This window comes from Perissodus microlepis, chromosome 11 (genome assembly GCF_051167445.1).
Source record: "Perissodus microlepis isolate ML-2025 ecotype Zambia chromosome 11, ASM5116744v1, whole genome shotgun sequence".
Taxonomy (NCBI): Eukaryota; Metazoa; Chordata; class Actinopteri; order Cichliformes; family Cichlidae; genus Perissodus; species Perissodus microlepis.
In genome coordinates this window covers 19,076,670-19,093,446 of record NC_140471.1, presented here as the reverse complement: position 1 = coordinate 19,093,446, position 16,777 = coordinate 19,076,670, and the positions used below count along the sequence as shown (strand labels likewise).

Genomic DNA, 16,777 nt, shown 5'->3' with positions numbered 1-16,777 from the left:
GCACAGCCGCAAGCTAACACCTGCACTGATTTAATGACTGTTTTCTGTGGCAGCCATGTTGCTGCAGGAGAAATGTATATGTTTGTGTGTGTGTCATTAGAGTAAAATGCACATGGTGGTTAAGTTCTTGTGCTTAGCACAGTCTGGGGAAATGCAACCATGTGTTAAAGAGTCATTAAGGGGCTGATGAAGGTGTTTGAGAATCACAGCCTGCTCATCATCACTCTGCTAATGTCCCTTAGTTGCGTCACTGTGGTTCTGGATACAAAGACTTAAGTTTTGGCTGAGCTGGGGTTAACTGAGCTGTGTCTCGACTTCAGATGCAGGAGAGGTAGACACTTGTACAGAGCTAGCTTCAGGAATAGGGTTATAACACGGTAAGGGTTTTCTCTTTTAACTGTGTCCTTTTCTTTAAACCTATCAGTTTAAGGTGGTGCATTTATATATTCATACTGCCTATTTAAAGAGCTGGATTTTCCATTATTCATCATGTAAGTGGGAAGGTCCTGCCAGCTAATCCAGTCAAAGAGAGTGGTTTAATTTCTATGCGTGTACTAAAAATTTAAGTTGTATGTTGTCAAGATGTTTCTGTAGTTCTTTGATTGATTTTGTTATGTGTAATAGCTATGCTGTCTTTGTTGAACTGTATTATATTAACCTGTGTTGCATTACATTCAGTTACTTTTGTACTTTGTTGTGTATATAACCATCGCCACTAAGGCTTGTGCATCGGCCCCTTGGCTCTTTGACCTGCAGTCCCTCTGTACTTTGACACTCGCAGGCCTCTTTGAATGCAGGCTAATTGAATTAATATACAGATAGTGCCAGCTGGACAGCTCGCTGAGATGCTGACAAATGACCAATTGCCATTTCAGGCTAATGGTGTGTGGGGAAGAGACACTGGAATCCATCTAATCTCTTCCCACCTCTAGTCTTTGTCTCTCTTAATACTCCCCTTCACCATTTATGCTCTCTGTCTTCCACCTGGCGTCCTCCCTTTCTAGAAGGGAGTTTCAGTGACACCAAAAGAGCATCTTACCGGCCATCAGCTTACTAAACGTCTTATAGAGACTACAAAGGTAGACATGCTGCCAGCAAACTCCTCTGGCTTCTATTCATTCAGGTGATTCCCTGCTTGAGTGGCAGGAGCTTGCCAGACCCTGATTGGTTTTCTCTTGCACAAAAGGCGTGGGTCTCACCTCTCTGGTTCATACTGATCGACTGCAGGCTGCAGGGAAGGTGCTCAGTGAGAGCTGTCAAACTCAGAATTCATCCTGTGATGTACAGAAGATGTCCTTGTCAACACTGGTGACTATGATTGATCTGTAAGCATTTTAAATCCCTTTTCTGCTTCAGCTGCATGTCAATTAGCTGTCGTGTTTTAAGATGTTATTTCCAGATAGCTACCCTTTGCAGATTGTAACTGTTTGTAGTGTTTGTAGTTTGTAGTGTGTTAAAGAAAGTCAGAGACTTCTCAGTGCATCAGTAAGACTCAGTGTGACTATGATGCCGCTGACAGCTGCAGGCTTGAAGACAGTCACTGTGTGTAGACTGTGGTATTTTAACCCATGTCTCTCTGGTCACAAAAAGGAAGGGTTGTGGCCCCTGAGAACAATTCTTAGAGGTTTTGGTGAAGGCAGTTAGTGGGGTTAGGGTGTGATTATATTGGTTTAGGATGTGTTATCTATGACATTAGAAGTGTAGAAGTTTAAAATAACATTCATAGTGAGGTACAACAGATAAAATCTCGCGCTTCCAGAAAAGTACCTGCTTCAAAGTGTCAGGCATACCTTTCTGTGACAAACAGAAACTATAATCAACTAAAACTGGCTCGACAAGGTCATAAATTCACTGTGCCGGTTTCATGTGCAATTCTCTGCATCCCACACTGTCCGTAGAAAAAGTAAAGACAACTAACTCCAAACACACACACACACACACACACATATAATGTGTAAATATGGTAAAACACAGTCACTTTTTTTGTTCCCAATCTTCTAAAATGATGTATTGGACTGTGCCGCCTTACTACTTGTAAAAAGCTTTCCACTCATAGACAGTGTGAGCGGGAAGTGAAGGGATGGTGTTGTGCTCCGCTTATGTCCTAGCATTGTGATCCAGACCAGCTGGATGCCATTCCCTATGGGAATCATGAATGTGAAGGTTGTTAAAAGATATGGAGCCTTGGACTTACTGACAGCAGCTGGGAGAAGGGGGAAGGGGGCAGAGAGGAAAAAGAGAATACTGGGAAAGGGAAAAGAAAACGTTGTGGAATTCACAACAGTAGCCTTAGACACAATGTCTTTCTTTTCATTTTTGCTGCTAACTTTTTACTAAACATGTCTCAGGAGATCAACTGTAAAAGGAATAATTAATTTCCATGTATTTTAGTGTTAGTGTTTTAGTGTAAAAAGGGTCTTCATTAAATAAGGTTTTGCAACCTGTTAAAAGCTATTAAACTGTAAATATGTCATGCATTTTTTATTTATGTCTAGGTTTGTGCTGGGTTTCTGCGCTTGCGGTCGTCTTTATGCGGTGCCCAGAAAAACACACTCTAGTGGAGAGGTGCATTTGGTAAACATGAGGAACACAAGTGCACTTTTAGTGTGCTTCTCTCTGGTTCTCATCCCAGACTGCTCAGAGACACCGTCTCAGTCAGTGCTAAGTAGACCACACAGTTAAAGCAACAAACCTGTTGCTGGGTCAACAGTAAGGGAGCGTTCTGAGGTCTCACACCTTACCGCCGATCTCATCTCACCAGCAGAAATGCACAAACAAACACAAGCACTCCATAAGAGAGAGAGAGAGGGGCTGTTGTAAATATGAAGAGCAGGGACCGGTGGGATGCAGTCATGAAAGGTAAAGAGCAAGAATGACAGGACTGAAGGAGAGATGAAGGACAGCCTAAGTGGCTTTGACTTGTCCTGCTGACATGTGGATTTATGAAGCCATTTGTCACGTCGTAGTCTGCGCTTAATCATCACACTGATGGAGGCGAATATGTACAAACATAATGACGAAATATTCCCAGAGATTTATATTAAACGTTGTCTTTGGTGTCCACTTTGTCTCCTTTAGAGGCTAAAGGCTGCACTTTCACACCACCCCGGTGCCATCGCAAACGGCAACATGAACTCCATGGGCCACATGATGGAGATGATGTCATCACGGCAGGACCAAGGCGCTCATCATCACATGCACTCGCACCCGCACCAGCACCTGCAAGCCCCTCCGCACGCATACCAGCACCACGGACACCACCACCACAACCAGGGCCACGCTCAGGGTGGACACCATCACCCGCAGGGACACAATCCCCATCACAACTCCCACAACCCCCATCTTCATCCTGGGCACCCACATCAGACATCACCGCACCCTCCGATGCACTCTGCTTCACAGGTAAGCAAATCGGCTCCCCGAGAGAGCTGAGAAGCTTTTAGGCAGCCCAAAGGCAAAGCCACAAGTTCAATAACACATTAACTACACTGTACATTAAAATCACTCACACAGCTAGAAGTCAGCGTGTATGCAGCGTGACTAAAACAAGCCAGTCCTTTGGAAGGCTTTTGAGTAGTTTTGAAGTCAGCTATTAGTGGTTTAGTATAGAAGCATGGCTAAAATGATGCTTAGAATTCACAGCGAGTGAGTGGATGAACGCATTTTCCCTTGCTGCATCCTTAATAGCGAGTTTCCTGGAACCCGGCGCAAAAGTATTTTTTCCTTTTTGTTTGGTCAGCTACAGGTCAGTGTTGGATGCCTGCCATGGAGAGAAGGGGTCATGAAGAGTTCAGAAACTGTTACAAAAGGATGTTCAGAACTGTCTTTCGAAAACTTTGCTCCACTGCACCAACCATTTGCAATTATGTAGTCACGGCATGCTTCAAGTGCAAAAGAAGTTTTACAAACCAGATGAACAGATAGCCTTGGCTTATACTTCTGGGACGTCTTATCTGTGAATATACCTGTTTCAGTATTAATTGACAGTATTGCTCACGGCATTAAAAAAAGAGGCATTTTGTCCTTGCATTCTTTGAAGCCTTTTTGCAGCACAGAGTGCCACATCATGAAGTGCATTTCACTATATGTTTTAAATGTACCATTAAAGCTTTAAAACAACATTGTCTGTGTGTGCAGCCGCCATTAAAGTGGCGTGCATTTTCCATGCTTCTCATAAAAATGTAATGTTTTGAAGACTGAAAGCACTTGACCTAGCCAAGTATATGTCAAGATTTGTCAGTGCATAGAAATGGGCCTTTTGACTGCGTCTGGTGGTGTTAGTCTGAGTGGAAGTGGGCGTTGGAAAACTGCCTCCTGACACCTCTTTAACAAGGTGGACAAGCTAGTGAATCAGCCCAGTCAGTCAGTCAGTCATTCTCTCCTGACACCCACAGCCCAGCTTCTTAAGGCACGTGGTACAAGCAGATGTTGTTTTTGGGGAAGTTGCCAGACATAAAATACCTGCAGGAAGTAATGTATATATTGTTGTTTAGAGGCAGGAGGCTCTGAGGCAGCATAGCGGCTACAGCAGACAGCTGACTGGCTGCTTTCCAGCTGTGTCAGGATGGTTACATATGTGGTCGGATCGTGGCAGCCCCATCGGGGACATCAGTAATGTTAATGCCATTTTCCCGTGATTCAGATGTCACCTGCAACCCAGCAGATGCAGCCCACGCAGACGTTGCAGTCTCCGCCACCCAGTGGTGGACGGCGCAGACGAGTAGTGGACGAGGACCCGGATGAACGTCGGCGAAAGTTTCTGGAGCGAAACAGAGCGGCTGCAACAAGATGCAGACAGAAGCGAAAAGTTTGGGTGATGTCATTAGAGAAGAAGGCAGAGGAGCTCACACAGACCAACATGCAGCTTCAGGTAAAAACCAAAAAAATCAAAAAACATCACCATGGATTTTAATTTGTTTAGATTGGGTAATATGACCTGGGAATTTTACTGTTTGTTTTTAGGTAGTTAAGGATGGAGAGTTGCCAAGAAATGTCGATTCGCTGAAATCGTAAAATGTTTTTCTTTTTCTCAGAATGAAGTCACAATGCTAAAGAACGAGGTGACACAGCTCAAGCAGCTTCTCCTCACACACAAGGACTGTCCCATCACCACTATGCAGAAAGAGTCCCAAGGTTACCTCAGTGAGTAGCTTAAACATAAACACACTCACACACCTTTAACTGTGTGCCTTAGCTCTGCGGTGGAAAGGAATAAACCCTACAGACACAAGTCTGATGGACACACAGTAACTGGCAAGGCTTTTCGTTCCAGTGTGCTGGTATCCAGCTCCCACGCTCGCTGCAGGACTCTTCCTTTGACATATGGGTGTTGCACACTCTGGTAGCTGGCTGTCTGAATCCCTTTTGAGACTTATTTTTTCCATCTCACAGCAGCTCTGTGCACAGAAGCAGCCGAGCCTCAACGTGAGAAAGACATCACAGTCTGCACGTTGACATCACAGCCCTAATGGATGCCTGGGATCTCACTGATTTTTGGACTGTGCTTCAGCTCAGCCGTACATGACATCAGAGCCCCACCCTTTGATACGGATTCGAGTGACATTTCCATGTAATTAGGATAAGTCACCTCCCTGTGCAGCTTTAGGAAAATAAGGCTCACGTCCCCCCTTGGCTGAATGGCTCTTTTGTACAAGAGAAAGCCAACTCCCAGCCTGGGCTGGAATGACTTTCATCGATGAGTCTAACTGGTGTAAAGATGTCACCTACAATGTGTCCAAAATCCATCAGGCGTATTTACGGAGTGGAATGATTCACGTTTCCATTTTTGTGTTATCCATTATCGTCTATTTTGAGATGGAGGATGAGACATTTGGTGTAACCTTAGGTTGTCACATGTTTGAAATAAATGCTCTTCTGCTAATAAAGATTTTTTTGGTAATATAATGAGAGATCCTGTGTTTATTTTGCTAGATTTTACCATTATGCATACTTTATGTATCCCTGTGTGCAGCTCCTCGGTTCTATCTTTTGTACTTGCACTCACACATGCGTGCTTTATGCATCACTTCTATCTTCAGTGATGTCTCTGCTTTCTCCTCAGGTCCAGAGAGCAGTCCTGCAGGCAGTCCAGCTCCAGTGTGCTCCCAGCAGCAGGTCATCCAGCACAACACCATCACCACCTCCACTACGACTGTAGGGGGCAGCAGTGTGCACGGGCAGACCAACCACTGCACAGACATTAATCCCATCCACTAGGGACAAAGGAGACCGTAACCTCGGCTGCAGCCACGAATTCCCCCCCCTACCACCACCCATGCTTTTTGAGGGTCGCCAGCTGCACGTGCTGCTCCTCATTCTCCATCAAGAAAAACCTCAAAGGCCTGTGAGGCTGTTCTTTATACAGTAGCTACAGTATCTATTTTTATAGACCAATCCTATTAACGCATAAAACTTTTATGTTTTTTGGCACGTTTTTTTAATTCTGCTTTTTTTGTGCTTAGTGGAAAGACATTTTTGTTAATCTCATGCACCATTTCAGTGACTTTTTCTGTTTTGTAATGGTACAAAATTGATCACGATGCTCATGAAACCAGAGGACAGAGACGCGTGCCTCAGACTGTCATCTCTTAAAAAACAAAAATACAGGTCTTACATTTCTATGTGCCCAGTGGACTGAATAAAGAGTGACTGTAAGCTGCGTAAGCTTGCAGCAATGTGGAAGACACTGAAAAATCTGAAAAACTGAGGGGGACGTCGCTGCGTTTTATTTGTTGTTTAAAGTCAGACTTTGAACACGGATGTCTTGAAGACAGGAATATGCAAGCAGGTGAAATGACCCTTTTTCTTTTTTTCCAAGAAACATATATGACTGTTAACAATCTTCCCTGTCGGCAGTATTCTTTAAAAACAAGCAAACAAACAAAAAAAAGCTTTATAATATACGGCGTGACAGTGAAAATACCATATGCTCAGACGGAAGCAATACATCACAGTGTTGATCATCTTTTTTCTACTGTACGCCCACATTAATGATCAGAATGGCCAAGGACATTTGATGCTGTTGCAGCGACAGAACTGTACACTGTGATACCAGTGAGGCAGCTCAGCAGCGGAGACCAGCGTCCTCCGCTCTCCAGGACCAACTGAAGCTTTTTAATCGTTGAGGCCTCTTGTTATGTGTGTGTGTGTGTGTGTGTGTGTGTGTGTGTGTGTGTGTGTGTGTGTGTGTGTGTGTGTGTGTGTGTGTTGTGCATTCAGACCAAAATGAAATAACATTTGATTGAGTGTGTGCACAGTCTGGCATGTGAATATTGTTATATATATATTTGTGTTTTGTCCCTCTTTCCTGCTGCAGAACAAAGTTCGACTTGTATTAAGAAAGAAAAGTATGTGAGAAAATATATATCTGTTTATCTTTTTTTTCTCTTTTTCTTTTCCACCACCACAACTTGCAATTCCTGAAGAAGAGCAGCTCGTGTTTGTGCTTTCCAAGATATCACAATGTGCCTGAATCTTCCTTAAAAAGCTTTGCTGGCTTATTATATTTAATAGCTTCGTTTTAATCACCATAATTATCTCTGCTTTTTCTTTTGTTTTTCTATGAATTTTTGTTACGGGCTTTCTTACAGATGTCTGTTACACCTAAGGCCAAATCTCCAGAGTTTCTTACAGGCGACCTTTTCTACATCCATCTCCTTTAGACTGCAGCGCCTCTTTATTTCCACTTCCATATGACCAGGAATGTCAGTTCATGAGCATGATGACCACAATGCACTGTGTTTTTACAGTAGGACGGATGAAATACTTTCCACGCACAGGTGGAGCGATCGCAGAGCTGTCTATGCACTTTGTCCTCTGTTATGACGGAGGGTAGAATAGCCATATTAAGGTCAGAGGTAATTCTCAGTGATCCCCCCCTCCCCCAAAAAGCCCTCCTCCCTGTCTTCACACACCAGCGACAACCTGTAACTATGTTTGGCTTTATAGAGAAAATATGCCTGGCTTGTTTCACATGCCCATAAAAAGAATAATGGAACCTGGAGCTTGCATTGCCAGGCATGATTAAGGACCTGATAGCGTTGAATTTGTTCTTTCCCATTTAATTGAAAAATATCTTTCCCCATAACGGACCACATGGTGGTTTTTGTGAAGGCATTTGATGTATTCATGTTGTTTCTTACCCTTAAAATCTGTGCGTGCTGTTTAGTGTGTGTGTGTGAGATGATTATTGAGTGATGAGTCTTAGAAAATCCTTTGTAAAAGGGCTTTGTTGCACCGACCCTCTGAACTGAAGCTTGCCTTAATTTTGGCTGTTTTTAAAACCCTGTTTAAATCAGACCATTCCAAATTCACCTCATGCATGTGAAAATATGTTTATGACCTCATCGCGCTTTCAACTGGAATTATTAGGAGTTTTCATTTCTGATAGTGGATCCATGTTCATAATAAAAATGCATTTGTTACTATATAGGCATACAAAAAAAAAGGAGCTATGGAAGTACAGTGTGAGTGTGTCTGTGTGTGAGAGAGAGAACAATTCCTACATATTAATGATGTTGTAATTGTATTATTTTAAGTCTAAAAGTATAAATATTGTACATAATATTAATTTCTATAATCCTGTACATGTAATGCAACCACCTTTCTTTTAGAAGGGAGAATAAACGTGTGGTACGTTTGTAAATAATGTTTGCACTTGTTGCCTTTTGCTGTACGTCGAGGCTCACCCCAGCGCTTAAGTACATTGTTGATATGTAACAAACGGATGGGATCCATTCCTGCCTGCATATCCTTGTACATTTTGTTTGTTTTTTTGGTCCGTAATTACATTGTCTCCATTTTATTTCGCATTTGTACAGATGTTAAAGTATCACTGCAGTTACATTACGGTATGAAAATAAAGCACTTGTTCTGTAACATTCATTCACGCGACATGATGTCATTGTTTCTGAAACCCAGGAAAGTAATATTTCAATCAAAGGATCAACAGCATTTGCTGATGCTTGTCCTTGAAAAATGACTGCTCATTAAATAGTAAGATGCTTTAAAGGTTTAGAATGCTCATTAATTATTGAACTGTCTAGACAGCTTGATAGATGCCCGATGAAATAACATGGCAGTTAACTTCAGTACACAAACATCTTTGTTGAATCCTGTCAAAATGCCAAATCACTGCCGATGCAGAGAGACAATTAAATCTTAGCCACAACAATGAAACAAATAAGCAATAAAAATAAACATTGTTGTGCAAGAAATTCATTTCCGGCTGCTACTGTGGACACATGCGGAGGGACCTCTTTAAGTAATGAAGAGGACTTTTTCAGGACCTTACTGCGGATGATCAAGAGCTCCAGTGATTTCATTTTCAAAGTGCATTTAATGACTGACAGCAGTTTGGGGAGGCAATGATCTATGCCAGTTAGCAGCCAAGCAGAGACTTGTCTTTGGAGTATCATGACCCCTGGTGTACAACTTGTTCGCTTTCCCAAACAATACTTTCACATCGAGCAACGTTTTCAAATCCCACCTCAATTGGTTTACTTCTCAGTTTAGTTTCAGACCCACGGGGTTTTGCTCGCTCATTTCATCTACTGGAGTTATATATATTTTTTTTTTTTTTTCCATAGTTTCATTTTAGTTTTCAGGGACTGGAAGTTATCCCAGTGACACCTTGGACAAGTTTCCACGCTATCGCAGGGTCATCACGCAGAGTTGAGAGAGTTGAATCCAGGTCTTTCTTCCTGTGAGGTGACAGTACAAACCACTGTTCCACAAACAGCAACACTAACCAGATCTGACTCCACTTCCTCTCCAAGATAAAGTGTGCACCACCATCATTTTTGGCTTTTCCCAGTCTCTCATGTACTGGGAGGTAGACCACAATATAACACAATGATAAAAACACTTAATGGCCTCAAGCAAAAGGTTGTAAGTAACACAATGTGATGTTTTAAAAAAGAAAAATCTTTATTTCAAGTAATTTCAACACTTAAGGCTTTACAGTCCCTTCTGACTGTGACAGACATTCAAACACAATCACAAAACAAACTTTAAAAAGAATTAGATATATTGAAGAAAAAGGTTCTTTAATACAAATCAAACTTGTGTTAGAAAAAAATAATTCCACCTTTAGTGAATGAAAACAAAGCATGCATTCATAACTGGTAGCAGTTGGACCAGAAACACCTCCAAGCATTATTCAATCACTTTGCGTACACTAAGATAAAGGTTATTATAAGCGCCACAGGAAGGTACAAAGAACTGCTTAGAACCTTTTGCTTCAATATATGAAATCATTTAAAACTTGTATTAAAAGAACTTTTAAAACGGTTCAAAGTTTAAAAGAAATCTGGAGATGAGTGAAATGTGTTTTGGCTGCATTGAATTTTGTCTCCGAAGCGTGCACTGATTTCACACAACATACATTAACTCATACTGACCCGAGAAAAAACAAACATGAACCCCAAAAATTTAAGACGTTAACCTGATTTATCAGTTTTACCATTTCTGTTTGCAACAATCCAGATATCGCATCCAAGCTACGAGTGCATCAGAGAGCACACGCTTAGAAGAAATGTATCCTCTGGTTTTTAAAAAGTTCTGCAAAAAATGTTGAAAACAAAAACCTGATTTAAATTAGCTGTGACAATCAGTCTTAAATCAACGGTCTGTGCTCCATATGCTCTCTAAAGTGAAGGTGCTTGAACAGTTGCACTTCTCCACCCGTGCTTTTCATTTCCAGCCCTGAGTTGACAAGAATCTGTCAATCATGTCAAAGGACCTCTGCGGTTGGTCGTAAGGCAGAATGTGCCCTCCTCCTCGTATGATGACCTGCATGAAGAAACCGACAGCGGATAACGGTAAACCTCAATAACGCCGAGAGATTTAAGATCATGCATTTGGCCTTTTATTTCACAATCCACTCACCTGATAAAACTCTCCAACTTGCCGAACATAACCCGCCACCTCCGTGTCAGTGGGCTGAACCTTCCAGTGGAAGCGAGGGGCTTTTTTGTACTCGGCAGCCCCGGTCCAGTTCACAGTGGGCAGGAACCTCTCAGTCAGTGGAGCAGCCACAATCACATCTAGCTGACCACTATACATCAAGACCTGGATAAATACATTCAACTTGTATCAGTTAACTGACTCCATAGACACACACACACACACAGTTGTTTTTGATATCAGACCGAATCCTCGTCACCCCAAAAGGGCTGTCCGGCCACCTGGAGACGCGCTCTGCTCTTCTTCAGAAACAACCTCTCAGCTGCTCTTTCCTGGAAGTGTTGCATTCCTCCACCTTTCTCTTTAAAATACCCCAGAGTTTTCACTTCTCTTTACTCTCCCCCTCCCTTTCACTGCGCTTTGAATCTTCATCAAGCTTTCCTGACTCAGTTCTGGAGACTGCGAGTCATCTCGTCATCCAGTATTGTGCTCCATCGACAGTCACGCCTAGTGTCATCTGTAGAAGTCATCCCCCTAAGCACTTTTTGCACTCACGCAGCGCTGACACCTCTGTGCTTCACACCAACCAGGGGATGAACAAATTTATCCTGATCTCATTGACCAAAGAATGCGCTTCCAGTTTTCATCAGGCTTCTTTTTGTGTTCCTACAGTCTTCTGTAAGGTTTTCCTTTTGGACCCCATCCATAGAAGATGATGTAACGAAATGTTTGACAGTTGTTCGTTTGTCTGAGTTGGGCTTTTTTTTAAGATTGTTTCCTGTTAATACTTGAGAACGATGCCCAGTTCACTTGTCAATAAATAAATAAAGCAAGTGACAAAAGTAAAACATTTGTCTCACACTCTAAATATAAAACATCATGAGCAAAATCCAGATTTTTTTCTCCCCCTTCACATTTTCCTCTTGTGCATTTCCGATAAAAAAAAAAAAAATGACCCTGCACTTTTTACCCTGTAGTTGTCCATCAGCACCCCCAGCCATGGTTTGATGGTCTTCATGACATCCTGCAGGAGGTGCTTCTCCACCTCAGAGCCATCGTGGAACGTCAGGTTGCCCACGTGGATGGCACGTCGCACTTCTGGCAGGGTCACAAACTGGGAGAAGTAGTCCTGATCCTCAGGCTCCTGAGGCACACAAAGGAAATTTGTGAGTTCTTTAAGCTGTTAAAAAGCAACATGAAGAAGAAGAAGAACAACAACAACTACTTCTTCATGGAACTCCGAGTACCTGACATATCAAGTAGTTGAAGTAGTTGGTACAACCTGTTGCATTTTGGAAGAAGGACGGATAAGGATCTACGTCACCATTCAGCAAACGATCAAAGACCTGAAGTCAAGCGATTGAAATTGAAATGAAAAAGGCATCCATGACCTGTGTGCCTTCAACAATTAGAAAATACTGCAAATGTAGATGACGGAAAACATCAACTCATTACCTCAAAAGCCTCCACCCACTTCTCCTGCTGGATGAGCTTAACTCCAAGGTCTGTCTGCTGCTCGACGTACTGCTTTTGGAGTTCATCTATCATTCCCGTTTGGTACAGGAACTCACCGTAGCCACCCAGCATCTGATGTGGAAGAGCAGTAAAATGTCACTGTACTGTCACCTTTCTGCATCGGCATATAGGAGCAGACGACATCAAACATGAGAAGTGGAGGACGAACGTACAGTGTGGACAATGAAAGCAAAAGACACAGCAGCCTGTGTTTCAATGAAGACACATTTAGACCATATGAGGGAAAAAATGTGTAAGTCAATGAGTCTTGTTCATGAAACAGATGCTTTAATGCTTTATTAAACTCTTTCTAAGCCAACTCTAGACTTTATCCAAGAGATTTTCGTGCCGGTTAAGTAGGGATATGGCAGTTTAGGTCACACATAAGTCCAAGCCTTTAGAAAACTCTTTTGTTCTGCCACACCTCGCTCACCGCAGCAGCACCAAACCTTCTCTACCATCGTCACGATCAGGTCTTCTAGAGTTTGCTTTTCTGTTGGCTGTTTTCCGACTGCACCGTGAGTTGTGATGGCATTGTGCAACTACAAAATTGCAACACAGCTGCTTAAGTTCTAAATGTCATTCCTGCCTGAGCAAGTTTTATGATTAAGCATGTCTTATGAATCAAACATTAGCACTTTCAGGAACAATCTTAGGACAGAGTTTACGTCTAAATAATAAAATTCTTCTACATACGCACCAGCTCTGGATCACAGAGTCCATCACCAATAGCCATCCCCTTGAAGTTGATTTTCACCTTGGCAGTAGGGTTGTTTTTATGAATGTAGTAAGAAACGGCAGGAACATACTTCCCTGCATATGACTGCAAAGAGAATGTATTGCATAGTGAGGAGGCCATCTTAACAAAATAAGACATTAAAATTTCATTATATTTGGCAAAAAGTATTAATTGGTTAGCATGGTAAGCATATATCTGCTAGCCCTGTAATCATGTTGCTCTGTTTAAATAGCTACTTGTGTCATACTGCTCTGTGAAGTGTGGAAAAATAATTTTCTGCACAAAGTTTCAAAGTAAACGCTGACCTCTCCAGTTGCGTAGAACTCATTGGACTGATATTCAGGAAAGATTTGGAAGAACTGTGTCAAAGCACTTATAAAAGAAAAGAGGAGAATAAGAAAAAGAGTTAGTAATAATCATTACTGTGAAGATAAATGAATTGACTACATGCAAATTAGTTGGTCATATTTTACCTGTACAAATCTCTGCCAACATCATCCTGGTCCTGAGCGAAACCTCTGTCATCTTCAGTGAAGCTGAAACCTGTTCCAACCTAGAGAGAGGAGGAAAAAGAAAAAGAAAAACCCAACACTTCCTCAATCTTTCAAAAGCACCAAGTGAAAATGACATTTTAAGTAATACTGCTTTTTTTAATGTGATGATAAATCAGAAATACATACTGGATTATCAATGTACAAAACTGAATATCTGGCTGTCCAGGCATAATCCCTCGGACCGACTGCAAAGACAGAGGATATAAACTTTATAAGAAGGTTTAAACAACCTGGGAGTCTTGCTGCTGCAAATCAGTTCTTACCCGTCATGTTCTTGTACACCACATACGGCCCATGTTCCACAAAGAGACCAAACATGGACGTGCCACCAGGCCCACCTTGCAGCCAGAGCAGGACTGGAGCTTTCTCCTGGTTTGCCTATCAGTCACATCAGAGCAAGCACAAAGTTTAAGACCCTGGCGCCACCTAGTGGACTTTTACCGCCATACAGTTGTTTAAAATTATGATTTTGGAATCTGCAGTGGTTTAGAAATGGCCCCAAGAGACCTTCCTAACTTGTGCAAATCTATAATTGTCCTTCCACCGAGTTGCTTGGACTTTCCCATTGTTCTGAGCATTGGTCTGATAGGTAGTGTCAAACTTTTTCCTATTTATGTTGAGACAGTGAACCTAGGGCTGCACGATTTTGCATAAAATGAGAATCACGATTTTTTGGCTTAGAATTGAGATCACGATTCTCTCACGATTTTCTTTTCCAATATAAATATTTATTGCACTTATTAACTGCACATCAACTTCGTAACAGTTGAGACTGAACATAAAAACAATAAATAAACATAAAAACAACAAATGTCTCACGTTTTGTGGTTGCCGCAAAATGTTGTACTGCTTGAAATTCCGTCTCCACCGTTGCTCGACACTGCGTGTATAGAGCAGGTAGTGCAACAATAGAAAAATAGTTGCGGGACGGCACTGTGTAGCGTTTGTCTAGGGTGTTGATCAATTCCTAAATCCCTCGTTTTGCACAGTGTTGATGGGAGCCATATCTTTGGTCAGGTGATAAGTAATAGCCTCCGTAATGTCTTTGTGCCTGCGGAAGTTCGACGTGTATAGGGAAGCGCTGTATAAGGTTCCCGTTATTGATGTTTGGGTGGCTGACCGGGACGGATTTTCTCCTGTCACTTTCTCGTCATCCCTGACGTGTTCACCGTTGTTTTTTCCCTGCTAATTTTAGCATCACACGGCACAGCTTCTGTATCACGTGGTATAAGGCTCCGCCCTTGTCATTTGTTGAGCAGGAAGACTGAGCGCTTGTTTTCATGCAGATTACGTCCCGGATCAAAATGCGGTACAATCGTCGTCGTCTTTTTTTTTTTTTTTTTTTTTAAATCGTTGTCATTTGGAAATGAGATCGCACATAAGTATGAATCGAGATCGCGATTTTCTAACGATTAATCGTGCAGCCCTAAGTGAACCTACCACTTGTCATCAATCAACGAGAAGTTAATAGGCCTCGTCAAGTTAAAAGACATTGCAGAACCTTCAGCGCTACTTATTAAAAGATTTAAGTGAATAAATAGATTTGAACCTCTATGTATACTTTTGACACAATTCCTGTTTTTTTTTAACGTAATTAAAGATGTGTGTTGCACAATCATTCCACCCTAGAGAAAAAACAGTGCAAAGAAATCAAGTTCATAGTGACCCTGACATTCATGCTCATTTTTAATGTGATTTAAACTCCTGATCACAGTTGTATATGTATTCTGGTCCAACAGGGGTAAAAGGAAGTAGTTTAGAACCTTTCCAGTTTCTTTTTTTCCTGGAGGTTTTTTAGTAAAAAACATTCAGTAAGATTCAAACTTTACTTGCCATTAAATGCGTCCATCTCCACTGCTCTGGAGCATTTTCATAAATAAAAAAACCACTCAGTTAATGATTAAAAGACATAATAAAAAAAGGCACAAGTATAAGTTAAAAAGTAATACAAGCTCTCTTCCTGTAAGGATTTTTGCTTTAAAAAAAAAATCAGCAAAAGAAAACCTGGATATTCCTGGCTGCAGCTGACTAAATATCACAACTTCACGGAGGGACTAAAGATAAAGTTGACTTCTGAAAAACCCCACACAGATTTGATCCTAAACATCTCCGTCCTCTCAGTGATTTCCTGTCCCACTGCACAAATAAGAGTACTGTAAATTTGGGAAGCCCCTGTGGTTAAAAAAAAAAAAAAAAAAAAAAAAAAAAAAATGTTAGGCCTACCATGGAAGCAGGGAAGAACCAAAAGAAGAGGTTGCTGTTGTATTTTTTGTTGACTGTGAGGTATCCAGCATAACTCTTGACTGACTTATTGCCTCCTGGCAGGTCTCCCACCAGACTCAGTTTCCTGGCTGGAAGAACGAGATATCGCCACATTGTGGATGTGCAACACAAAAAGCACGAAGCCAATCTATAGTACTTTACTTCATAGTAACACAAATACAAGTTTACCTTCATCTATAGCGCCCTTCTCCAGATAAGGAGTGAGAAAGAGAGGGGCACCGGGGTCGACTCCGTTCAGGCCGCTGACGCGGAGCGATTTTCGGCAGAAAAACGACGAGCAGCCCCCAAAGGCGGCGGAGTGCAGACAGGCCCACAGTAAGAGGACACCCAGAGTTTCTCTCAGCAGCCTGCCAATATTTGTAACACAGATATCACAATGCGGGCCTGGCCAACGATGTGTGAACCTCAAGCACCCCCAAGACACTCAGATTTCAAAACAGTGCGACCACAGCGAGGCTGCACGCCCCTGACTGCGAGCATGAACTCATCGTCATTCTTTTAAAACTCACCTCATTGTCGCAAACACCGGCAGCAGCACAGACTTCACCTTCTAACACAGGCGAGGGCAGGTGGACTAACAAATCCGGTCTCACTGTGATTTTAGTCACATGATCGGCTCTGTGCCGGTCACATGAGATACTGGATCACGTGGTCGTGTTGTTTAATCAGCCCTCAGTCGTGCCTAGCAGGAGACGCCATTCGACTGTGGCTTTAATGGCCACATGTGTCATTACACCAACGTCAAACTCTGCAATCACAGACCCTAGACAGACCTCAACAG

At 42.2% G+C, this 16,777-nt stretch overlaps 2 protein-coding genes across 6 annotated transcripts in view; one reads left to right on the top strand and one right to left on the bottom strand.

Moving 5' to 3' along the window:
* The window catches only part of creb5b (cAMP responsive element binding protein 5b), a 37,634-nt gene extending 28,751 nt beyond the window's left edge, over nucleotides 1-8,883 (top strand). For 2 of the 5 annotated variants that reach the window (XM_084943501.1, XM_084943498.1), the window contains exons 8-11: nucleotides 3,079-3,402; nucleotides 4,643-4,870; nucleotides 5,034-5,142; nucleotides 6,062-8,883. In XM_084943501.1, the coding sequence (XP_084799627.1) occupies nucleotides 3,079-3,402; nucleotides 4,643-4,870; nucleotides 5,034-5,142; nucleotides 6,062-6,216 (816 nt within the window). In that variant the 3' untranslated portion in view covers nucleotides 6,217-8,883. Of the gene's footprint in view, nucleotides 1-3,078; nucleotides 3,403-4,642; nucleotides 4,871-5,033; nucleotides 5,143-5,391 lie in introns of all 5 variants that reach the window. The other 3 variants (XM_084943500.1, XM_084943499.1, XM_084943503.1) reach the window with 3 other exon arrangements.
* Nucleotides 8,884-9,903: 1,020 nt separating this feature from the next.
* cpvl (carboxypeptidase vitellogenic like) lies at nucleotides 9,904-16,638 on the bottom strand. Its single transcript, XM_084944754.1, has 13 exons — nucleotides 16,506-16,638; nucleotides 16,165-16,343; nucleotides 15,937-16,064; nucleotides 13,977-14,091; nucleotides 13,840-13,898; nucleotides 13,633-13,712; nucleotides 13,465-13,531; nucleotides 13,121-13,243; nucleotides 12,361-12,492; nucleotides 12,153-12,251; nucleotides 11,876-12,049; nucleotides 10,888-11,070; nucleotides 9,904-10,791 (listed from the first exon to the last, which is right to left on the bottom strand). The coding sequence occupies exons 1-13, from the start codon at nucleotides 16,508-16,510 to the stop codon at nucleotides 10,693-10,695; spliced, it is 1,443 nt and encodes a 480-aa protein (XP_084800880.1). The 5' UTR covers nucleotides 16,511-16,638; the 3' UTR covers nucleotides 9,904-10,692.
* Nucleotides 16,639-16,777: the final 139 nt, after the last annotated feature.